Here is a 26,320-nt window from a genome sequence, read left to right on the forward strand (position 1 = left end):
ACTACTCCACACTAATCTATACTAATAAAAGGGAAATATGCTAATTAAGGTGGATGTCTTCCAGACGTCCTTCCAGACAAAGCCACAGCGGCTGCCTGAAGCTCAGGCAAGTGTGGATGGTGGCTGCCGCTGCCCAGGGCCAGCCCAAGACTCAGGCAAGCTGCGAATAGCAGCTGCTGCTGCCCAGGGCCAGCTCGAGGCTCAGGCAGCCAAGCACAGCTGCAAGGCCCGAGGCTCAGGCAGCCATGGTGGCCACCAGTGGCAGCAGCAGCGGGGTGATGGGGGTGGCACCTTCCCCTGATCTGCCAGGTTGCCCCCAGCAGAGGGAGGCAAGACTTCGGCTTAGGCTGGGGGCTGAGGCAGAGGCAGTTAGGGACGATCAGGCCGGCAGGGGGGCAAGGTAGGGGCAATCAGGCTGGCAGGCAGGCAGAGGCAGTTAAGGGGATCAGGCAGGCAGGCAGAGGGGTTAGGGGCGATCAGGTAGGCAGGCAGGTGAGTGGTTAGGAGCCAGCAGTCCCGGATTGAGAGGGGGATGTCCCATATTGGAGAGGGTGCAGGCCGGGCTGCGGGACCACACCCCCCACCCCCGCGTGCATGAATTTCGTGCACCGGTCCTCTAGTATGATTATAACATCAAAAAGAAAAAGGAGATGTGCCTAACAGCTAAAAACATCTGTAGTAAAGCTGAAATATTAGGGGTATATTTTGATTTTTTAAAATTAGGACAGTCTTTTCCCCCCAAAGTACTGGTACTAAATTTACACAGTCAATGTAAGTTGAATTAAAATATCCTGCCAAAGGACAGGGAAATAATTTTTTTTTAATGATTTCTTTTTATATATAACAAGGTGATAATTAAGAATACAGACTTTGAAATCAGATGTAATGAAGTCTAAATGCTGACCATACCATTTTATGGCTATTTCACTTATGGGTAAAGTTACTTACTGTACCTGTGCCTCAGTTTCCCCAGTTGTGAGAATTAAATGAGCTAATACTATGCAAACTGTTTAGCACAGAGGAAGCACTCAATAAATAGGAGATATAAAAAGTCATTCAAAGACCACTCCTCAGTTGTTTATAGAGAGAGTATAGATCTGCATTGTTATAGTACTACTTTATAAATTTCCATATCTGTGACATACAGACCAAAAATTAGCAACCCTCTAAAAGATGAGACAGCCCTAGCCAGATTGGCTCAGTGGATAGAGCGTCAGCCTGCGATCTGAAAGGTCCCAGGTTCGACTCCGGTCGAGGGCATGTACCTGGGTTGCGGGCACATCCCTAGTTGGGGGTGTGCAGAAGGCGGCTGATTGATGTTTCTCTCTCATCGATGTTTCTAGCTCTCTACCCCTCTCCCTTCCTGTCTGTAATAAATCAATAAACTATTAAAAAAATAATAATAATAAAATAAAAGATGAGACATTTATTTCCTATGTGAGCCTTCCCATGTCTGAAATCGTATGCTTCATATGTGTTCTTTGTTTGCAGTGTTTTCTAAAGCTTCAGCCCAAGTCCCTCACGTTTTCTGAGGCAAGCAGTACTTGTCACACCTACGGAGGCACCCTTCCCACAGTGTTGAACCAAAGAGAACAAGGTAGCAGAACTGTTTTGTAAACATGTTTTATTCTGATCTGGGGGCAAAGTTAGTTTTGGGAGGCTGAAGGGAATCAATATAGTTTTTAAATCTTATTAAGCTATTTTTGTAGAGAGTGGGTAAAAAACTATCATGATAGATAAGCAGGAGGTAATCATTGACATTTTTAGTATATCTTTATTTTGAATAAGTCAAATGCTTTTAAAAAGAAATCTCTTTCTGACAGACTTTATTACATCGTTGCTTCCGGATATGGAAGATGCTCTGTGGATTGGTTTGCGCTGGACGGCCTCTGAAAGAATAACTAAATGGATAGATAACAGAGAGCTGACATACAGCAACTTTCACCCATTCTTGGTGGGTCGGAGGCTAGCAATACCAACAAATGTAAGTTTTTTGGAATCAGTAATCTATGTGGCTCTATGAAATCTTGAGCCTTCCATAAATTATTGGATTAAGAACAAGGGCCTGTTATATGAGTTCGTTTATATGAAATGCCAATAAAGTAGATTAGGGGTTGCCAGAGCCTATAGAGGCTAGAAGGATTGAGGGTGATGGTGAAAAGGTACGGGGTTTCTTTTGAGGGAGGTGAAATGTTCTGAAATTGATTGGAGGGTAACGGTTGTACAACTCTGTGAATATACTAAAACCTATGGGACTCATGCTTTCAGTGGGTGAATTACATCGTCTGTCAATTGTATCTCAATAAGACTGTCACAAGAAGAAGAGCAATAACAACAGTAGCGTCTCTAGCCTTCATGTGGATGCCCTCATTTTTCACAATAGCACCAGATCCACATCCCTTATGTCACAATCATGTAAAACTGTCAAGTAGTGAGTTGCAAACAGAAGCAATTATAAATGCTTTACTTAATATTTTGGGATTTCAAACTGTCAACACCAGTCTCCTGAGGTAAAAAGTACAAAATTGGTGATTAGTGATCATTTTTCCCCTAAGAGTTAAATGTAAAGAAGCTCTAAAAGGTGATTAGGCATGATATTAACAATAGTTGCCTATGTCATGAGACCGCTGCCCATAGCTTCTGTCCTCCCTATTTGCTGGATACAAACCACCTTTTGCACAAAGAGCAAAGATTAAGAAATGAACTTTAAAACTGAATTCCAGAAATACATCCTAGACAATGACTGTGTAATCATTTTCCCTAATCCTAGCTAATTATCTAGCATTATTTATTGCATTTATTTCCATTTGTTAAAAGCAACATAGGCCCAGCCAGAGTGGCTCAGTGGTTGAGCATCGACCCATGAGCCAGGAGATCATGGTTTGATTTCTGGTCAGGACACATGCCCAGGTTGCGGACTCATTCCCCAGTAGGGACCATGCAGGAGGCAGCTGATCGATGATTCTCATTATTGATATTTCTATCTCTCTTTCCCTCTCCCTTCCTCTCTCTGAAAAATCAATAAAAGCATTTTTTTAAAAGGAGATATAGGATGCCTTCTTTGTTATATATGAAGTGTATGTGCATATGAGATAGACTCTTATATAGCAATCTCACAGATCTAAATACTCTAATTTTGCCATATTTAAAAATATTTCATAGGACTGGATATCTTTAATTATTTACCTTTAAGATATTTTTAGCTATTCTTGTCCATTCTTCCAGACAAACTAGGTTTAGTCAATTTCCAATCAAAACAATTAAATAAAAAATTCTGAGGACAATCTGACAATATTTGAGGGATAATTCACATATTTTTATTACTCTTCTAATTCAAGAATGTAGTATAATATCTCTCTATTCAAGTCTTCCTTTATATCTCTCAAGGAAGTTTTTATAACAGTTGTCTTTCTTATTGCTATTGATATGGCAATTTTTTCTTGATTTTCTTACTGATATGTAGGAAAGCTATTGTTTGGAATTTTTATATATTTACTAGAGGCCCGGTGCACAAATTCATGCACGGGTGGGATTCCTTGGCCTGGCTGGCAATCGGGGCAATCAGGGGGAGGGACTGTGGGAGGTTGGCTGGCTGCGGGAGTTTGGCTGTGGGAGCACACTGACCACCAGGGGGCAGCTCCTGCTTTGAGCATCTGCCCCCTGGTGGTCAGTGCACGTCATAGTGACCGGTCGTTTGGTCAACCAGTCATAACAGTCACTTAGGCTTTTATATATATAGTTTTCATAGGCATCAATCTTACTAAAAGCCCTTATTACTTCTCAGAGATTTTCACTAGGTTTCCTTATGTTTCCTAATGAGATAATCATAATTTTCAAATAACAGTTCATGCTTTACTACATATTGTGTAACTATTAGAACAGCCGTGGGCAAACTACGGCCCGCGGGCCGGATCCAGCCCGTTTGAAATGAATAAAACTAAAAAAAAAAAAAAGACCGTACCCTTTTATGTAATGATGTTTACTTTGAATTTATATTAGTTCACACAAACACTCCATCCATGCTTTTGTTCCGGCCCTCCGGTCCAGTTTAAGAACCCATTGTGGCCCTCAAGTCAAAAAGTTTGCCCACCCCTGTACTAGAACCATGGTAAATACCAAGGGTAATAAACACCTTCCTAGACTTAATCTAAACTTTCATGGGCCTATCTGCCGTCTTTCACTGTTATATTATGTATATGATGTTGTCTCTTTGTTTAAGATATATTATTGTATAACTAGCTTATTTTGAATTTTTATTCAGAAATAAGTACTAAGTTTTTTAAAACTTGTTTCCAGCACCTATTGAAATTGTCATATAGTTTTTCCCATTTAGCCTATTGGCAGTTGGTATAATAAATTAATAGATGTTATATTAAACCATCATTATCTTCTCATAAAAATCTAGTTGCTCAAAGTGGATTATTATTTTACTATTCTAACAAGTTAGATTTGTTAGGGTTTTATCTGGGAATGTTTTCATCTCTGTCCATAGAGTTTTCTGTGTTTTTTTCCATAGCGTTTTTTTATGCCATATTGTCAGATATTTTTTCTGATCATGTGAGCTTCCTAAGATGAACTCCGTAGCTTTCTGCCTTTGTGTTTTGAATTAGGACTCAGTTTGAGGCACTATCTTTCCCTGAAAGTTTGAAGGAACTACTCACAAGGCCACGTGATGTGAGAACCCCTCTCAGGGATCATTCTTGCTGGGGTCTTCAGACTGCTGGTTTCAAGACTGCTTGTTTCTGTTTGCCTTTTTGTTTAGGTTTTTGATGAAGAGTCCCGCTACCACTGCGCCCTGATGCTCAACCACCGAAAGTCACCTTTAACTGGAACGTGGAATTTCACATCCTGCAGTGAACACCACACTCTGTCTCTCTGTCAGAAATACTCAGGTATGGGTTATTATCTCGTAACTGTGGGACTTTATGAGGTTAGCTATGTACAGTCCTTTTTTTTTAACAAAAATCTTATAAATGAATTAAAATTAATTTGTAATCACATAGCTTTCTTAAAATGTCAGCATGACTAAATTCATATTGGTTCAGTGAGTCAGGGCATCTCAAATGGAATGTGATTTTTTTTTCAAGTATTATCATCATACTTAATTAAATATCAAGATTAACTATCAGGTGGGATTTGTTATTAGGAATTGTCTAATGATAAGTTATGGTTGAATTTTATTCTCCTTTCTATGCTGGCATTTTTTAGATTTTACTTTCTATCATGGGAAAAGGGGGAGAAAAAACTTAATGTTTTAAATTTAGTTCAGTATAAACATTCACAGGTAAATTTAGTACTAAAAAAGGATGTGAAGCATTTATAAATGGATCACTATCACTTCCTATACCCCAAATAAAACTAAACTATATACTTAAAAATAGGAATTGTCCATATTTTCAAAAAAATATTTTAAGAGATACTAATTTTTTCATTAATCACAGTAAGTTTTTAACAGATGATTTTTTTTAACTTTGTTATGTAGTGATACTCTCAAGTAGGTAATCTTCTGAAGAACTGTTTGCTAAATGAATCCCTCTTGTTGAAGCATTTCAAACAAAGCAAGCATCTGACACGAACCTAAGTGGAAACCTTTTCACAGGCTACTTTTGCTTATAGCTTTTCTGCTTCCTAAATCGGGCCAGCTAAAACAGAATTTTCTTCTGATTTTAGAAAACAAAGGTTGGAGCTCATACATTTTACCTAAGGTATACAGGAAGACATACCTAGCTCTCCCACCCAAAATCTAACATAAACTGATAGATAAGTAATATCTAAAGTACATTATTATGGGGGGAAAAAATTTAATGTCCTATGACTCACAGAGTGGGTAGTTATTGTGTCTTTTTTCTTTTACACACAGACGTTGAAGGCAGTCAGACCTTGCAGAATACTTCAGAGACTGTAAAGTACCTAGATAATCTGTACAAAATAATCCTGAAGACGCTGACGTGGCCCGAGGCTCTGTGGGAATGCCAGAAACACGGCATGCGCCTGGTGAGCATCTCAGACCCGTACCAGCAGGCGTTCCTAACCGTGCAGGCGGTCCAGCATAACGCCTCCTTGTGGATCGGACTCTCCAGCGAAGACGTAAGTTTTCAGTCCCCACTGCCAGGATCGGGTGATGGACTGCAGCATTTTTTATTATGCACTGTCTCTTATCAGACAAAAAAAAAAAAAAACACGCAAAACACCCAGAGATCATAAAACCTTACTGCGGTGAATTTCATGAAGTATATAGTTTTTAGTGGCAGTCGTCTTTCCACTGTTGGAAGATCTGGTGCTTTATTGTTTAGATTAAGAAAAAGTTCTAGTGGGCCTATGTAGCTGATCATTTCTTTAACTTATTCCAACGAACAACTGAGCTGGAATCAGGAGCTGCCATGTCTCCTCAGCCAGCAAAGAGAAGAGAGGAGGGATAGGATTACAAAACCGGATGGGGCTGGGTGTATAGAAGTCCTACGGATGGCGCTGACGAGTCCTTCCTATCCCTTTTGGAATCAGCAGAATGAAATGAAGACACTCTAAGAAGGAATAGTGTTTTGCCACATCTTAAGCCATGATTCCAGGTCAATGTCTCGGGTAGTTCTCATTCATTTCATAGCCCAGCAAGGAATGCTAGTTTCCTATCCATTCCCAACACTAAACTGCATGCATTCCCAACACTAAACTGCATACAAATGGGAGTATTTATGCTACTGAAGCTTTGGGTTATAATTAATAGAGATTTTTTTTTTAAGCTGTAGTATTCCTCTCAGCATTATAGGCCATTTTGTTCATTTTCTTGGCCTACTGTGCAATACTTTGATACTCTGCCCACTGAGATGTATTGTAAGGGGAAGATATAGGGCTGGAGTATAAGGCTGCATACATTATGCAGTGCATAGGAGGTGCCATTTACAAAGATTGTGATGTGAACTTTGCCCCCTGCATCTGCATAGTGCATGACTGGTGAAGCCCTAGTTAGATAAAAGTCGCCTAGACTGGTATTCCTAAACTACTCTCAGAGTGTGGGTAATGGGCAGAGTAGGAGAGCAAGTGAGTCCATTGCCTTATGAAGCAAACCTAAGTTATGTACACCTTAGGATGACCCTCAGTATATCAAGATGGCTTTAGGGCTGCTGGGAGATAATGTGATCAAAGACAATTCAGTCCTAACACAAACCCAGAGCTGAACTAGAGAATAGACTCAGAAGTAACCATTATCTTTGACAAACTTTGGATTCATTATCACCAGCAGTTACCAGACACTCATTGAAAAGAAGCAGTATTTGGGAATTGCTTAAAGAAGAGTTTCTCTAAGACTCTGGATATTTTATTTTATTAGTCCTCACCTGAGAATATTTTTCCTACTGATTTTTAGAGAGAATGGAAGGGAGAGAGAAAGAGAGAGACAGACAGACAGACAGACAGACATCTATGTGTCTGGTTGCCTCCCACACATGTCCTGACCAGGACCAGGGTCGAACCTGCAATCCAGGTACATGCCCTTGACCATGTACCTGTGATCCTTTGGTGTGCAGGCTGACATTCTAACCACTGAGCAACACCGACCAGGGCAAGACTGGATATTTTATATATTTTTTAAATATGTTTTTATTGATTTTAGAGAGAGAGGAAGGGAGAGGGAGAGAGAGAGATAGAAACATTGATGAGAAACATTGATCGGCTGCTTTCCTGCAAGCCCCCTACTGGTTATTGAGCCCGAAAACCAGGCATGTGCCCTGATTGGGAATGAACCGGTGACCTCTTGGTGCATGAGATAACAATTCACTGAGCCACACCTGCTGGGAGGGATATTTTAAAATGTAGCCCCTAGTCAAGCTACATTTAAACTGCTTTCCCAGACCTCACAGCATCATTTTCTTCATAATATTGCTTTGCTTTCTCTTTGGTGTTTGTTACCATATGAAACCCATTCCTGTGTCTCTTGTGAGGCTGGTAATAAGTTATTATATTTTCTGGTTTCAATCACTTTGAACTTCTGAAACAAAAGCAATATTATCATTATGGAAAATTTATTAAGTTCTAGTAAATTAAAAGAAAATATTTAAATCAACTATAATCCCAGTGCCTAGTGATAAATATGGTTTAATCATTGGGTATATATCCTCCAAGTTATTTTTATATGTACATGTATTTATTTTTAAGATAATTTCGATCATATTGTTTTGTAGCTTTTTCCCCCACGTCTTGTTTCTTATACTATTTTTCAGTCTTTACCTATATTTCTCTGTGTCCCTATTACTGTTTTGTTTTGTTTTTTTAACTAATTTCATGTAGCTGTTTAGTATGTATCTTCATAAGCTGCCTTAAATCTTTGGGACAGGGGAGGGTATAAATAAATAAAACTTTACATTGAAAGCAATGTGAAGGTATTGAAGGATTTTAAATGTGGTAACAACAATATCAGATTTTTAGTTAAGAAAAATTATTCTGGGAGAAGGTGGGGGAGGAAGTGAGTAGTCTAGAGATAAGAGACTAGAGTTTCTTGTGGAAATTCATGCAGAAAATGCTGTTGGCCTGAACTAAGGCATGTTTGCAGCATCTGCAGTGCAGCAGTTCTGGGAAATGTAAAATCCAGAGTGTGACTGTGGCAGTAGGTCACTCGAGTATGTGGCAGTAAAAGTACGTACAAGTAGAGAATGTCAAGGAAACTTGGGAACTGGGAGAATCACCCATGTGAACATAGATTTCCCTAAGTCAGTGGGAGGGCCAGGGGTTGAGCAAGGCCTGGCGCACCTCCTTAGTGAATGTCAGCAAGGAGCAGATGGGCGGGATCCATAGTGAATGTCAGACAGAGACAAGGAATCTGGGAGTTGGCAGTGGTAAGAGAGGCATAAACCTCAAAGGAAATGACTGAAGGAGATAAAAATACTACCCCATTCTCATAGCCCTCTGGGGTTTGAAAATGGAAAAACAAACAGCATTCCCTTGTGAGTGCTGGAAGGAAATTATTCTCTTTTAAAAAACAGGTCAAGAATTTAGTAAACAGAGCCTGGCTGACATGGCTCAATGGTTGGGCATCAACCTATGAACCAGAAGGTCACAGTTCCCAGTCAGGGCACCTAAATGCAGGAGGCAGCCAAAGAGTGATTCTCTCTCATCATTGATGTTTCTACCTCTCTCTCCCTCCCCCTTCCTCTCTGAATCAATAATAAAAATATATTTTTTGCAAAAGGCAAGAGTTCCTTCTTTTTTACCGCAGCATAGTATTTCATTGTGTAGATGTACCACAGTTTTTTAATCCACTCATCTGCTGATGGGCACTTAGGCTGTTTCCAAATCTTAGCTATGGTGAATTGTGCTGCTATGAACATAGGGGTGCATATATCCTTTCTGATTGGTGTTTCTGGCTTCTTGGGATATATTCCTAGAAGTGGGATCACTGGGTCAAATGGGAGTTCCATTTTTAGTTTTTTGAGGAAGCTCCATACTGTTCTCCACAGTGGCTGCACCAGTCTGCATTCCCACCAGCAGTGCAGAAGGGTTCCTTTTTCTCCACATCCTCTCCAACACTTGTTGTTTGTTGATTTGTTGATGATAGCCATTCTGACAGGTGTGAGGTGATACCGCATTGTCGTTTTGATTTGCATCTCTCGTATAATTAGTGACTTTGAGCATGTTTTCATATGTCTTTCGGCCTTCTGCATGTCCTCTTTCGAAAAGTGTCTATCTAGGCCCATTGCCCATTTGTTGATTGGTTGTTTATCTTCCTATTATTAAGTTTCATGAGTTCCTTGTAAATGTTGGAGATTAAACCCTTATCGGTGATATCATTGTCAAATATGTTCTCCCATGCAGTGGGTCTTCTTGTTGTTTTGTTGATGGTTTCCTTTGCTGTGCAAAAGCTTTTTATTTTAATGTAGTCCCATTTGTTTATTTTCTCTTTAGTTTCCATTGCCCTAGGAGCATTATCAGAGAAGAAATTCCTTCGACATATGTTTGCTATTTCGCTGCCTATGGATTCCTCTAGTATTTTTATGGTTTCCCGTCTTACGTTTAAGTCTTTTATCCATTTTGAGTTTATTTTTGTGTATGGTGTGAGTTGGTGGTCTAGTTTCATCTCTTTGCATGTATCTGTCCAATTTTCCCAACACCATTTATTGAAGAGACTGTCTTGACTCCATTGTATGCTCTTGCCTCCTTTGTCGAATATTAATTGGACATAGTGCTTTGGGTCAATTTCTGGGTTCTCTATTCTATTCCATTGATCTATATGTCTGTTCTTGTGCCAGTACCAAGCTGTTTTAAGAACAGTGGCTTTGTAATACAGTTTGATATCTGGTATTGAGATCCCACCTACTTTGTTCTTCTTTCTCAGGATTGCTGCAGCTATTCGAGGTCTTTTTTTATTCCAGATGAATTTTTGGAACGTTCGTTCTAGATCTGTGAAATATGCCGTTGGTAATTTAATGGGGATTGCATTGAATCTATAGATTGCTTTGGGTAGTATGGGCATCTTGATGATGTTGATTCTACCAATCCATGAACATGGTATGTTCTTCCATCTGTTTACGTCTTCCTCTATCTCTTTTTTTAGTGTCCTGTAGTTTTTCACATATAAGTCTTTTACCTCCTTAGTTAAGTTTATTCCTAGGTATCTTAATTTTTTTGGTGCGATGGTAAATGGGATTGCTTTTTTAGTCTCCCTTTCTGTAAGTTCACTATTGGTGTAAAGAAATGCCTTAGATTTCTTGTCATTAATTTTGTATCCTGCTACACAGCTTGGATGGAACTGGAGAGCATTACGCTAAGTGAAATAAGCCAGTCAGAGAAAGATAAATACCACATGATCTCACTCATTTGTGGACTATAGAGAACAACATAGACTGATGAACAGGGACAGATCCAAAGACAGAGAAACAGCAATCAGACTATTAATCCCCAGAGGGAAAGTAGGGTAGGGTTGAGGGGAAGGGGAAGAGATCAACCAAAGGACTTGCATGCATGCATATAAGCCAAACCAATGGGCATGGACACCAGGGGGATGAGAGCATGAGTTGGGGGTGAGGGGGGCTTTAATGGGGGGGATGAGGACACATTTGTAATTCCTTAACTAATAAAGAATTTAAAGATTATATATATATATATATATATATATATATATATATATATATAAAGAATTTAGTAACAGCTATGTATAGTATTAGTAAAGAGATTTAGTATTCAGAGATGGAGTGTGTGAGATGATTAACCTATGAGGATTACAAGTTTCAGAGGCCCGGGTCCTGGGTTAGTTGGGAGTGCAGCAAGGGGGTGGAATCCAGGGTCATACAAGTACAGTCACGTGGCCAGAGGGCTACCTCTGAAGCCACGTGGCCTGGGGGTTAACTTAACACAAGTGACAACTAGAACTCTGGTGGAGAACAGCTCAGAGTGAAACATTGGTGGTACTGAGGCTTAACCGTGTTTGCTGTTCTGGGTTCACTCAGGAGACTGCGTGTGGCCTTTGCCCAGTATTCCAAATAAGCCAGTGATACAAAATTCACCTTGGGCCTCGGCAAAGCTTCGCTCCATGAGTCCCTGTGTGAGGCTCGGCTCTGACAGCACCATGGGGAAGCTCAGACAGAACTCTGCCCCACAATCCATCTCCTAGACTTCTGTAAAGCCTTCCTCAAGATAGCTGAGTGGCCAGGCCCTGGTCAGGATGTAATGACAGGTGTTCACAGACTTAAAGTGCACAGTAGAATATAGTGATAAGGAAGTGTGTCTCCAAAGACAAGTGTGGAAACACTGGCATGACATCCACATGGTCTGAGGTGTTAGGAGGGAGGGAGCTAACATGTATGTCGCTTTCTGTGTGTCCCAGCTAGCCACTGAGGTAGGTTTTTTACATGTGTTATGCCATTAATTCCATCCAGGAGGTTCAGTGTCACATCCATTTAATAGCTGAGGGGATGAAAACTTGGCGAGGTAAACTCACAATCAAGAACTAATAAGTAACCAAACCAGAATTCAAAACCAAGTGTGCTTAGCTCTGAAGCCCATGTTCTCTCCACGACTACATGTTGTCTCTAACTTTTCTGATTTCCAACAACCAACAATGCCAATGATGTGTGAGGCAGCATCGTGTAATAATTCAGGCCTTGGATGCTAGGACCTGCCAACCTGGATGAGAATAGCAGCACTGCAGTTTATGTTCTACGTGACTTTGTGCACTCTACATGCCTTCAGTGTCCTCATCTGTAAAATAGGTATAATAGTACCTATCTCCTATGGCTATGAGGATTAAATAAGTTAACATTTGCAAAGCACTTAAACCAGTCCTGGACACATAGTAAGTGCTATGTGAGTGTGTGTTAAATACAAGATAAAATTAAAAGTCATTAGATGGACCATGAGGGCCAAAGCAATACAAAAGGGGATTACATGAAGTTGTCACTTGAAATGTGTTTTCGTTCTTTGCAGGATGAACTCAACTACATTTGGTCAGATGGGAAACATCTTCAGTTTAGTCGCTGGGCTGAAAACAATGAGCAGCTGGAGGACTGTGTGTTTTTAGATACTGATGGATTCTGGAAAACATCCGAATGCGATGACCACCAGCCTGGTGCTATTTGCTACTATCCAGGAAGTATGCTAAATTCAGATATTTCATTTCTCAAATTATGATTAGTCTCATGACGGGTGTGGTTTTGTAAAATCTGGTTTTGAAATTGTAAGAAAATTACAATCATGTTCTTATTTTTTTAAATATATTTTTATTGACTTCAGAGAGGAAGGGAGAGGGAGAGAGAGACAGAAACATCAATGATGAGAGAGAATCATTGATTGGCTGTCTCCTGCATGCCCCACACTGGGGATGGAGCCCACAACCCCAGGCATGTGCCCTGACCGGGAATTGAACCGTGACCTCCTGGTTCATAGGTCGATGCTCAACCACTGAGCCACGCTGACTGGGCACAATCATGTTCTCTTAACAACAAAATTTGTTGTGAAAATAATGTATTCAAAAATTACTATATATTAAATATTCCGTCATTAATATTTTATTTTTATTTTTTTTATTTTTAGACATGTTTTATCTTTATCAGCTGACAATGGTAATTGTCCTTTTAATTTTAAATCCCCATTGGCCTCATTTGCATGTATTTGCTGCTTATAGTCTTACAGAAAATTGTATATTTGTAGTAATCCTTTTACAATTCGTATCATCAGCTACAATTTCTTCTATGACTCACTGTTAAGATTCATTTGGTTGTAAGTAACAGGAATGAGCTCAAGCTAGTTTAAACCAATAAAAAGAATTTTAGATCCTTGAAAAATGGGGATAGAGCTAAGCCTTGTGAGGAATGGAAATCAGAAACAGATGCCATCCTCTACCTATCCTTTCTGCTTCTCTCTGTGAACCTGCACTCCTCTCTTTACCTGCTTTCTGCTTCTCTGTGCACATGTTGACCCGTGGCAGCCCTGCAGCTCTCACCTGTCCCCATCACTGGAGGTGACTGTCCCTGAATACCACTTTTCAGTTTCTTAGAGGGAATCTGAAGGACTTGGCTGAGTCAGGTATGCAATCTCTAGCTCACTCAGAGGAAAGTGGTCTTGCAACGGCCAGGGGTCCCCATGTGTGGGTTTGGGGTATGAAAAAGACACTCTTTCTCAGACAGAGGGACTGGTTATAAGCTGGGAGAGACTGGCAGGTCTCTCTACTGCACACCTAAGCAGTTCTATGGGCTTTGAGTAGAGCATGTCTATACTTGCATCTTCTTGAATGTATGGCCTTTTCACAGAATGGGGGGGAAAGCCGTAATTAGGTTTTCTAGATGTCAGGTTTTAAACTATTTCTGTTTGCTTTTGTTAAAGCAATGACTTACTTAGTACATCACGTATTTCATTAAATGTTCCTTTAAAATTAGAAAAGATATCAGTAACCAGACACTTGCAGATGAACCCTCACAGTTATAGTTAAGTGCCTTTTATTATGTTTGTATAGTTTCTATGAGGCGGCCTTTTGTAGTTGAAGTTTGGAGATGGAGGAAGACAGAAACTACAGTTAACCCACTAGCACCTCGTTTTTTACATTCTTCCACTCACTGCACAGCAGGGGAAAGGAAATTACTGCGTTAAATAATTTCTTTCCTAAAGAAAGCTCGTTAGAAGGTCACATGATATTGAATGTAAACAGAACAAGCATCACCAGGCTAGTATTTCTTGGCTTCCTGAATATTTCCTACTAATCAAGTCCAATTACTATACATAGGATTTAGCATTTATATCTGAAATTAATATTCAGACCATTAATTTTTTCTTTCTAGATGAGACTAAGAAAGAGGTCAAGCCAATTAACAGTGTTCGTTGTCCATCTCCTGTTTTAAATACTCCATGGATACCATATCAGAACTATTGCTACAATTTCATGGTAGCAAAGAACAGATACACAGCAGTAACAAAAGATGATATTCATTCTAGATGCCAACAACTGAGTAAGTATATTATATGGCCATTATATATTGCATTATGCTCATTTTTTTTTAAATCTTGCCTGTGTTATAAATATTTCTAATTAGCACTAGTAACAAGACCTCAAAAGTATTCATCTTCTAATTTCTACATTAATTTGTTTTTAATTAAAGTGGAAGGTATAGCAGTTACCTCTTTCTTTATTCATTCATCAGAGAACTAGTCTGGCTTTACAGGTGTAAACAAAATGGGTTCTACTTCACAAGGGAAAGAAATATCACTATATAGAGGGGACTGTGGGCAAAATGAAAAGTTCATTTGAGTGGTCAGAAGCTTAGATACGCCACAAAGAAGCAGCTCTGCTTTAAAAAAATACATATTTCACACTTTGAAGACGCTTCAGATATTTCCTATGCCATCCACTGCGGATTTGGAACTTCTCAACAGTGGACCTATGAATTTTGCCGAAAGTGCCTATGGGAAATACCAAGCCATTACCCTCCCCACACCCCCAAAGACTGCTATGTTGAACACTGGTCTTGAGAAGTGTTCTACACAAGAGGATCCTTAGAAAAAGAACAAGGTTAAGAAACACCATCGCTTCCTGTTACAGATGATCAAATGTGCATTTGCATATATTGTAAGAAATACTGGCACAAATGAACTAGTTGACTTGTTTAACCAGTGTTTGCAAAGTTTTCATCCATGTAGCTCTTTTCTGAGGAACTCCTATTAATTCCCTGAGGAACACACTATGGGAAATAAAAACTTTTTTTAACCCTAATGTAAGAGTGATCGCTAAGACAAAGGAAGCTCTGTCTTAGAACCCATCCAAGAGGTTTTATTTATTATAGTATTTGACAATGTATCCAGCATAAATACAGGTGGAATTGTACAACTCAAAATAAGCTTTAAATGGGGAAAGGTAACGTGAATTAGTTTTAAATACTCTACTCCTCTACTAGATTGTCACTAGTCCATAAGACCTTATTGATCATCAAAATGTTTTAAAGCTTCTTTACCTATTCATTTTAGTACAACGAGACAGTTTTAATTGACATGTCTTTCTTATTTTCTGCTATTGTTTAAGTTAGGGGTATATTAAATTGGGAAATAACATTTTCTAAATCAAATAAAGTATTCTAGATAAATTATTTTTTAAATTATTGACTATTTTTCTATTTAACAGATCCAAAATCGCATATTCTGAGTATTCGAGATGAAAAAGAGAATAACTTTGTTCTTGAGCAACTTCTGCACTTTAATTACATGGCGTCATGGGTCATGTTAGGTATAATTTACGAAAGTAAGTTGTAAATCTGCTGATTTTCTCTATTTATATTTATACTTTTTATAAACTACTTGCTTATCAAGCTATAAAAGAATAGTCCTTCAAAGTATATGTGTATTAATATACAAAATTATCATTAATGCACTAAGCGTAACATATGAATATGAAACATTTTTTATGTCTCCTCTCTGCTATTAAAATGTCTTTACCACCAAGCGGAGAGTTAAATGGTGAAAAATAAGTCTTTCTCTACTCTCCCTCCTAGCAGTTCCAGACTAAAAATGATCACATTCCCAACTGCATCTCCAGTACTTACTTTGTGTCTGTACTATGCATATGGGATGAGTGAGAACAGAATTACACTTCTACTAATGTTGTGGTTTTATAGCATTGGCTTGGGGTATACATTAAGAAAATCAGGTACATAGTTTGACAATGGGATAGAGTATTTGACTTTGGGTCTAAATACCACAAATCCAAGTTAGTCGCTATAAAATTTGGTAAAGCACAGATTCTAATAATAGGGTCATTAAGATCAATTTAGAAAGATACTCAACTAGAGATGTCCTGAAAATCATGAAAGTTTTGGAATTAGAAAAAGGAAAATCACTCTGTGGGCATAAAGCATCAAAAAGTCTGCATTTATTCAAAAACAGGCCGTAATAAGGGGCACAGGACAATGATAGAGGTGGGGTAGGAAAATAAACTAAATTACTCAAGTCTGACCATTTAAAAATAGCCTTCTCTTTGCTATCTAACTTGTCTTTCTTAGAATTGCAAAGGCATTTCTTAAATCTTTATGACTTGCAAATTAGTTAACGAAAATTAAGCTATCAAGCAATTGGTAAGATTTGGGTTGCCAGTTGAAGATGAGTTTATCATAATAGGACAGACTTGCCCAAGTCTTTTTTCCATTGACACTTGAATACCTTTAAATTTAGAAATGGCGGAGGATGGGGGTGGGGAGGCAGAGGAAACTAGATGGAAAGTTCTCGGGCTTTATCTGAAAGTGACTGAGGAAATAGTGAACTTATGGAGCAGCGGAGACCACACCCAGGATATAGTTAGAGATTTCAATGGCACCCTCTGATGTATTTTGTTAATTGTATGATCACAAACAACTGAATATGTATTCTATATTCTGAAAAGCGTTTTCAGATCACTAGACTTTCTTTTAATCATCCTAAAATTTTTAATAAAATGTCTGAGTAACAAAATTTCTATTAAAATATGTAGCCATATGAGCAACATGTAGAGAGATGTTTCAAGCAAATTTGGTTTAAATCTAATTCTTACTGGCTTAATTTATACCCATGGATTTTTTTACCACCTTGATATACTTAAATAATATTTAACTGTATACCGCCCATACAAAGGATTTTGTTTTTTAAAATTCTGAACTTTTCAAAGTTAAGGCCATGAATAGACATTACTAAGAGAAGCCACATGTCAACTGAAAGATATTTCAAATGAAAATGGTTTTGTATAGCAACTTCAGAAATACACCTTTGCCCATTGTGTTAGTCAGAAAATTGTAACTTTAACATTTGGGGAGAGGGAAAGAAGGAATAGGATACGTGAGGTGTTACAAAGCAGCAATAAAGAACAAAATCATATGTACAGTGCTGCTGGTGTTACATTGCTGCAGGCAAGTGTTTAGGATAATGCCTTGGGAGATGGGGATCTCTGAAAGGTACAGACAACCAGGATTATGTGTAGGTAGTAATGACATCACTCCTCATACCAGTTCATAATTTCAATAGACCTAGCAGTTTGTTTTTCCGAAAACTTTATTGAGATATAGTCACATCCATATGATTTAGCCATTTAAGGTATATAATTTAATGGCTTTATGTATAATCAGAGAGCTCTGCAATTATCACTAACCTAACAAGAAACACCATACCATTAGTAGTTCCTCCTCATTCTCTATCCCCTCTCCCAACCCTTAGCAACCACTGATCTATTTTCTGTCACTACAGATTGCCTACTCTAGACATTCCATATAAATCAGATCATACAATATGTGATTTTTTGTGACTGTTCTACTTAGCATAATGGTTTTAAGGTTTATGTATGTAGCACTGTAGCATGTATCACATATTATGCCTTTTATGGCTGAATAATATTCCATCGTATGGATATACCACATTTTATTCATCTGTTTATCATGGGCATTTAAGTTGTTTTCACCTTTTTGGTTATTGTGAATAATGCTGCCATAAACATTCATATACAAGTTTTTATATGGACGTATGTTTTCATTTCTCTTGGATATATACTTGGTCTGGAATTGTTGGATTTGTTTAATCCTTTGAAGAACTGACAGACTATTTTCCAAAGCAGCTATACCATTTTCCATCAAGGGTTCCAATTTCTCCCATATCTACGCCAACACTTGTGGGGGGCGGGGCGGATTGTTAGTTTGTTGTCTTTTTTATTATAGCCATCCAAGTGGGTCTGAGTGATTTATCATTGAGGTTTAATTTTATTTATCTGATGATTGACGCTATTCAGCATTGTTTCATGTATTCATTGGCAATTTGTACGTCATCTTTGGAAAAATCTCTATTCAGACCCTTTGCCCATTTGTTATGTTATTTGTCCTTTTTAGTGTTGAGTTCTAAGCATTCTTCCTATATTCTGGATAGAAGTCCCTTGTCAAATAAATGACTTGCAAGTATTTTCTTCCATCACTTTCTTGATAGTATAATTTGTAGCACAAAACTTTTAATTCTAACTAAGTCCAATTTATGTATATTTTTCTTTTATCACTTGTGAATATCTAAGAGGGCTTTGCCTGCCCCAGGGTCATGAAGATGTTCTCCTATGTTTTCTTCTAAGAGTTTTATAGTTTTTGGCTCTTAGATCTGTGATCTATTTTGAGTTAATTTTGTTTATGGTGAAAGGAAAGGGTCCAACCTCATTTTTTATTTTTGTACATAAATATCCTGTTCTCCCAGGAACTATTCTTTCACCATTGAATTGTCTTGGCACTCTTGTCAAAAATCAGTTGACATAATTGTGCACAATTGTGTATGATTTCGGTCCAGATAAGAGATTTGTCACTAGTCTTATAATAAATTATTTTTTATAAAATAGTTACATTCATTTTCATTGCAGTCAAACATACATGTAGGAGACATGAATATTTGATGAAAGATAGCATGTAAAGTTATTGCAGGATGGTGGAATTATCAGTAAATTTTTATTTTCATGTTTATAACTTGTACTTCCAACATTGCAAATAAGTATGATTCACTGTTATAATTATTAGAGGGATGCGCATAATCATATAACCTTTTAGGAAGTAGAGAAAGAAGAAAGAAAAGTTAAGATTGAAATATTAACCTCATAATTGTAATTCAAGTATTGATTTCATCTCTAAGCATAGAAAAAAAATGTCTCTTCTCTAGATAATTCTCTTATGTGGTCTGATAAGACCATGCTGTCCTATACGCACTGGAGAGGGAGAAGACCAACTATAAAAAACAGCCGGCTCTTTGCTGGCTTGAGTACTGATGGCTTCTGGGATATTCATACCTTTGATGCTATTGAAGAAATACATTACTTTCATCAGCACAGCATTCTTGCTTGCAAAATTGAAATGGGTGAGTATGCTAATGCAGAGTTTCCACCCCAGGGAAAGAGAATAGAAAGCCGTTAGCTCCCCTGGTGGGCACCTTGTAACTGTATTTTCTGAGTGCTTCCTCTGGATTCCGTGCTACCGGAGGTGCTGCGGAGGTGACCGCGACAGTTTTGCGGAGCACTGGTCATATGTTTTGTACAGTGTCCCTCATTCTTTTCTCAAGATTAAGCTGGGGTTATGGTTTTGGGGTTTAGGGGAAAACCACAGAAGTAGTGTCCTTCTCATATCAGATGAGGGGTATGCTATCAACATGATTATCACTACTGATTTAAATCTTGGTCACCTGGCTCTAGGTAATGTTTTCAGATTTTTTCCACTGCAGAGTTACTCTTTTTCCCCCTTCCCACAACATACTCTTTGGTAGGAAGGCACTGTACTCAGCCCACATTTACTTAGTGGAGAGTTACTCTCCACCTTCCTGAAAAGGGTGGTATCTACATACTTTATTTGGAATTTGACCACACAGGAGGTTTTTTCCCATTCTTCCACATTTTAAAATTTATTGTCATTTAATAAGTCAGTCAAAGAAAGAAAGATACTGTATGATTTCACTTCTGTGTGGAATCCAAAGAACAATATAAATGAACAAAGAAAACAGAAACAAACCCATAGACTCAGAGAACAGACTGATGGTTGCCAGAGGGGAGGGAGGTGGAGGACTGAGGGAAAAAGATGAAGGGATTGAGAACTACTGATTGGTAGTTACAAAATAGTCATGGGGATGTAAAGTACAGTGTAGGGAATATAGTCAATAATATTCTAATAACTGTTTGGTTCCAAGTGGATGCTGGAAATATCAGAGGGAGCACTTTGTAAAGTGTATGATTGTCTAATTACTATGCTGTACACCTGAAACTAATACAAAGTAATACTGAATGTAAACTGTAATTGAAAAAAATCAGTCATTTATTGATATCTGTATTGGCTCATGGTTACGTATGTCATACTGGGAATATAATCCAGTTTACTATACTGTTTAATCTTTTGACCAGATTGTGCCAGCTCTGGACATTGGACGTTCTTTCACTTGGCTTCTGTGTCCCTTTGAAATACCCTCATCAGTGTGGTTGTGCTATTGTTATTATTTGTTTGTTTTCAGCTTACTTTCTGGTTACCTCATTTCGTTTTAGTCCTGATTCCACCTGGCCTAACATCTGGAGACCTAATTTTTCCAGCAGGCTTCATGACTCCCTCTCCTTCTCTAGTAGGAAGTACACACATTCTAGCGGGTACTTGTTTTGCCCTCGTTGTAGGTATTGTTGTTTTCTGGCCTCAAGTAATATGTGGGCTCCTTCAATGAAAGACAATATGTATGCCTTTTTCTTAATCAGCCAGACTACTGTCATATTTAAGAGCCTGTGAAATATGCCGTGGGAAGAAGAAAAATGAAGTATGCATTTGACCTCCATTCCTACTAAGCAACCCAGTTTTATTTATCTTTTGAAATGATTTTATGACCTGTCTTACCCCAAATATGTATTTTATTTTTAGTATTTATTTATTAAATTGATTGGATGACATTGGTCAACAATCAAATTTAATCATGAACACTTTTCATTTAAATATTTTAGTTGACTACAAGGAAGCATATAATACTACTCTGCCACAGTTTATTCCATATGAAGATGGCATTTACAGTGTCATTCAAAAAACATTGACATGGTACGAAGCAGTAAACATGTGCTCTCAGAGTGGAGGTAATTTGGCTAGTGTTCATGACTCACGTGGCCAGCTCTTCCTGGAAGATATCGCAAAGCGGGATGGATTTCCACTGTGGGTTGGGCTCTCTAGTCATGATGTGAGTATTGCTGTCGTTGTCCAGAAATTTCCCACATTTGTTAGAGGTTTAGCAACGTGAGCATAAAATATCAATGCAAAGTATAACATCAGATTAAGTCCTGGGACTCAATTTGCATAGCATCGTGTTTTCTCGACTTTCCACAGTATAGAACAAATTGAACATTATATCTGTAGGGTGCACTGCAGCACGTGGCCGGGACTGCCGTGGCCCTCAACGCTCTTGGGCCCAGCAGAGGAGTAACACAACAGCTCTGTGATCTGCTTGGGCGAGACCAACTGAAAAGCTGGTGAAAAGGAAAGAGCACAGAATCAGAAAAGCCCGAGTTCCACACTGGTGGCAGATCTCCCATTTACATATTGGGTGATCATGGGCAAGATATTTGACATTTGCAAGCTTATTTCCTCATCTGTAAGATTTTGGAGTGATAATTATTTTCATTATAATCTATGACTATAATGAAGATTGCTATAAGCTGCCAAGTAAAATTCTTAACATTAGGACTAGTAAATATATATACTTTTGCCACTTTCCTCTAGAAATTAGCACTATTTAAGAGTAATCCTCTACTAGTAAACACGTCTTTTGTGCCACTATTTGAGTTCTATTAATTATATTCATGTAGCTACAATAATGTCTAGTTACAAAAAAATAGACATCTATTGAAATTGGAATTGAAGGACTGATGTAAATAATCTTTAAAACAATGGGGAAAATAAAATAAAGGATGGTAAATTAGGATTATAGAATCAAGGAAAAATCAAAAGTAATCTTGGGAAGTAGTTTTTAGCCCCCTGCTGATTACTGGCTTCTGTAATATGAAAAATAATGTAGCCAGAGACACAAACCACAAAACTCTTAAACATAAAAAACAATATTTAGGATAATATCAATGCTGGAATTGTAAATCTGTAATTGTGATAAGTGGAAGCCATTTACACATCATTTATTTTCAAGTGTTATATAAACTCATCTTTAAACAGAATAAATCTAGGGATAGAGTGTAAAAACTCTGACTCTAAATTTAAAATCCTACTTATATTGTGCCAGAGCAAATGTCTCAAATCAGTGCATCGAAAGTAAATCCCTGATTTTACAAATAGATCCAGACCTACAACACTTGCAGGCAAATAATTAATGCTCCACTCCAACATTTCTTAAAGTATAGATGTTCTTGTTTATGTCCTTTTTTGAAGGCATACGTCTAGATTCAGGTTGTCTCTATCATTCCTAATACAGGGCACGGAATCGAATTTTGAGTGGTCTGACGGCAGTGCGTTTGACTACACCCTGTGGAAAGATAAGCAGTCTCCCGGGAATTGTGTTCTCTTGGATCCCAAAGGAATTTGGAAACATGAAAACTGCAGCTCTAAGGGAGATGGTGCTATTTGCTATAAATCTACAAAATGTAAGACTTGATTTCAAATAACTGTATATTTACTAAAATGTAACGTTTGTTTTATGCATGTGATTAAGTACTCAAGGAGTTTTTAGAGATTTTAAATAAGGTTTATTCACAAGTCCTCCAAAAATAATTTTGATATTTTTCGCAAAGAGAAATAAATACAATATACCCGGTCAGGGAATTTGTTCTCAAAGATATTCAGTAGTTCCATCACTAGGGAAGTCTTAACTCTAGAATTTGTGAGTTTCAGTTTCACTTAGCAGTGTTTTCAAAGACTGAGATTCTTTAAAAGAAGTGTCCCACAGCATGTATCTTGAGAAATGCCTCATGTGGCCTTCCATATTGAGTGATGGCTGTGGGAGTCTCTGTGGTCAAGAAGTCTGTTGCATATTGTGTAACTAAGCATTTTCCAAACGTATATGATCCTTAAAATTGAGGAAAGAGCCCCTTGCATCAGGGGCTGTGCCTGAGGTCATTTCTGATAGGTAGAGCGTGAGCCTTGGGGAAGAGCACAAGAACCCAGACCACCAGGAGCTGCAGAGGCTTGCTGGGCGGCCAGGGCTGGTGCGGGTTGGTCTCTGACGCTTCTGGTTCTCAGTGCTGGCCCTTGCAGAAAATATAAATGCAAGAGTTGGAAGTAAAACTCCATGAATAAGAGTAAAGAAAGAAACCGTATGCAGCCTAAGACAGCCCAGATGCAGACTGGATAGAAACGAGTAGACTTAGAAGATAAGGTATCTCCGGGGGTTCCTAGTATAAGAAGAATTTTATTTTTAAAGCCAAGCAATTCAGAAAGGTCCATCCATCTTAGCCATGCATTGGGAGCCAACGTTCAAGATGTTTTGCATCTAATGAAGCAACACAGATCATTGTCTTGCACAACAATGTGCAAGACGCATTGTTGTCATCGGCAGTTTATTTTTGAAAAAGCAACTATTTTCACAAGGTGGTAAAAGGAAGCACTTGCTAGTAACGTCTCTCCATCAGCAGCGTTAATGTAGAGCTGTCACAAGTCCTACAGACTTTACAGATGGACTTGGCCATGAGCTTTGATCACCAGTCACTAGGAAACGTACCCAGGAGCTATCAGCTGTCACACTGAAGGGAGACTTAGAGCTCACACCAAGAGCATTCATGGAAAGAATGGAGGCAAAAGCCAATCAAATAACTAAAGTTCAAAAAAGATCACGCCCAGCTGGAGAAACAGAAGATGGAGAAACAGAAGAAGGAACACTCAGAACATCTCTTGATGAAGAAGGAAACAGCAGCAGCCATTCTTCTGGAACCACTGGCACCACAAATTAGAAGAACCTACCAAATTGAGATATGGAGGGAAAAGGCCGGAAAAGCCTTCAGTTACTGAAGGACATGCAGACCATGAAGAATGCACACAAAAGAATAGCTGGGGTTGAGATGACTGACCATACCAGGTCAGAGCTTTGATTCTGATGCTCATGTTGATACTTTACCTTCCAGTTCTCATGCTCTCTTCTGTGGAAATTAATAATCAGAGGCACAGGCTTTGCTACACAGGCTTCCTGTGTGATACAGCACAATTAAAAGTTAAACATTTTAAATGGAAACCAGAGGAGTTTTTAAAAGCTGAGAAGCCACACCTACTCTTTTTTTTATTTGAGAGTGATTTTACTTTGCTGACATTTTGCATTTTGTAAACACATTACCAAATTTTCATTTGTGGCTGTGATTTTGAAAAGTAGTTCTGTATATGGCAAAGTAAAACAAGGTTTCTGTTATCAAAATAAAAAGTGATCCGAAGAATTGTAATTATTGTTTCAAAGTAGTTACAGGCCTGCCTGGCCATTCTTTGCTCCTTTTTCTATTATGTCTTTCCAGTTGTTTTTAACTTAGTCTAAATCCATCTTTGAGGGCAAGTACTTTCCTTTATCGTCTACGTTCTAAAAATGGTATTCTAAAAATCTAGAGTATATACTCAAAGTCAGTTTTTTTTTTCTGTGCATTTTTACAATTGTCTCACATTTTTGTAGCTCAAGAGGTATCTTCTCCTACATATTCATCGCGATGCCCAGCAGTAAAAGGGAATGGATCCCAGTGGATCCAGTACAGGGACCACTGTTATGCATCTGACCAGGCATTACACAATTTCTCAGAAGCCAAACAGTTTTGTTCAGGACTTGGTGAGTTAAAATTCATTTATTTTTTTTGATTCAATAATATAATCAGTGGAATTTTTTAAATAAATAATTTGAAACAATGATTATATTTCTGAAAATATTTTTAAAGCAGACACAATTTATAAAAGCATTATCACCTAATTGCCCAGTGGTGGGGAAGTGGTTAAGTATTTTATGATGTATGGCCTCAATGGAATATTGGCATAGCCATTAAAAATAATTGATCTAAGAATAAGTACATGGAAAATAAAAGTAAGTGAGAGGAAGTAGAATGAAAAATAAGTAAATTGTTATGTGGAAATACTGACAAGGGAAGAGTTTTAAATTTAGCTAGATCTACTTAGATGAAGGGGTTAAGAGGTAAAGTTTTTACAAAGTTGGTTAAGTAGTAAATACAAAATTGTAGATTTTTTCATTACTTGGTTATTAATAAATAAGCTTAGCCTGACCAGAGTAACATAAAGCATGTTTTGTTCATCCATTCTGCAATAACAGTGGCTCACATCATCTGAACACCACAGGAATAGGACTTTCGTGTTCAGATTGAACTACTTTAGGATAAGCAGCAATGATGAAAGCTCTCCCAGGATAAATTTAGCCAGTAGTCAAACTGTGACATGACTTCTAGAAGACTTGTATTCTTGGGTATCAGTGTAGCTAGGCAGGTGGTATCTATCTCATTTTTTTGCTAATTGTTGTAGAGACACGTGGAAGATTTTTAAATCTCCATGTTACTGGTTAACTAAATGAGAGGAACTTTTGTGTGGGAACTGTTCTGTGTTAATATACATAATACAGACATATACACACATGCATATATAATAGATAGATAGATAGATAGATAGATAGATATGTGATGGGAACTATTGTGAGCTATATATACATGCATATATATATATATATATATACTCTGGAGGTCAGAAGTCTCTGGCTCCTAAAGGAGAAAATAGAAAGGGTTACTGTTATTGTAGTGTGCGTGTGCATGTTAAACACTTAAGTTTTGGAGGCAGACAGGTTTGGATTCAAATCCAAGTCCCACACTTACTAGCTGAGTGGTATTGTGAACTTACATGATTATTTCTCTTTTTTCCCCTGAAAAGAGTGAGAATAAAAATACAGTTGATCCTTAACAACAAGTGGGTTAGGGGCACTGACCCTATGTGTATAACTTTTGATTTTCCAAAATATACAGTCATTCCTCAGTAACCACTGGGGATTGGTTTTAGAACCACCTCCCATCCTCACAGATACCAAAATCTTGAGATGCTCAAGACCCTCATACAAAATGGCATAGAGCAATGTATACAGTTGGCCCTCCGCATCAGCGGATTCCCAACTGCCGATGGAAAATACTGTTTTTTACCCAAGGTTGGTTGAATCTGAGGATGCAAAACCCAGAGTTACAGAAGGCCGACGGTATATTTATTGAAAAAAATTCCTTGTATAAGTTGACCCTCACAGTTCAAATCCATTGTTGAAAAGCCAAATGTAGTACTTACTTCAAAGTTTGGGTAAAGATTGGGTTGTTGTATTAATGAATGAAATGAGGTAATGTTTGTAAATGTAGGATAGTGCCCTGCAAATAGTGAGCATTTATGACTTATCATTAGAAAGATTGAGATTG

The 26,320-nt window shown here is 38.1% G+C and overlaps 1 protein-coding gene across 1 annotated transcript in view; it reads left to right on the top strand.

Annotated features, from left to right (window-relative positions):
• The window catches only part of LY75 (lymphocyte antigen 75), a gene marked incomplete at its 3' end in the record, with an annotated part of 86,927 nt that overhangs the window by 55,028 nt on the left and 5,579 nt on the right, over positions 1-26,320 (top strand). The window contains exons 22-32 of the mRNA XM_081095899.1: positions 1,492-1,597; positions 1,824-1,984; positions 4,763-4,892; positions 5,861-6,087; positions 12,409-12,574; positions 14,256-14,423; positions 15,590-15,706; positions 19,108-19,302; positions 20,912-21,138; positions 22,378-22,546; positions 24,550-24,699. Coding sequence (XP_080952025.1) covers positions 1,492-1,597; positions 1,824-1,984; positions 4,763-4,892; positions 5,861-6,087; positions 12,409-12,574; positions 14,256-14,423; positions 15,590-15,706; positions 19,108-19,302; positions 20,912-21,138; positions 22,378-22,546; positions 24,550-24,699 — 1,816 coding nt within the window. The remainder of the gene's footprint in view (positions 1-1,491; positions 1,598-1,823; positions 1,985-4,762; positions 4,893-5,860; positions 6,088-12,408; positions 12,575-14,255; positions 14,424-15,589; positions 15,707-19,107; positions 19,303-20,911; positions 21,139-22,377; positions 22,547-24,549; positions 24,700-26,320) is intronic.

This window comes from Myotis nattereri (genome assembly GCF_964212035.1).
Source record: "Myotis nattereri genome assembly, chromosome: 7".
NCBI classification, from domain to species: Eukaryota; Metazoa; Chordata; class Mammalia; order Chiroptera; family Vespertilionidae; genus Myotis; species Myotis nattereri.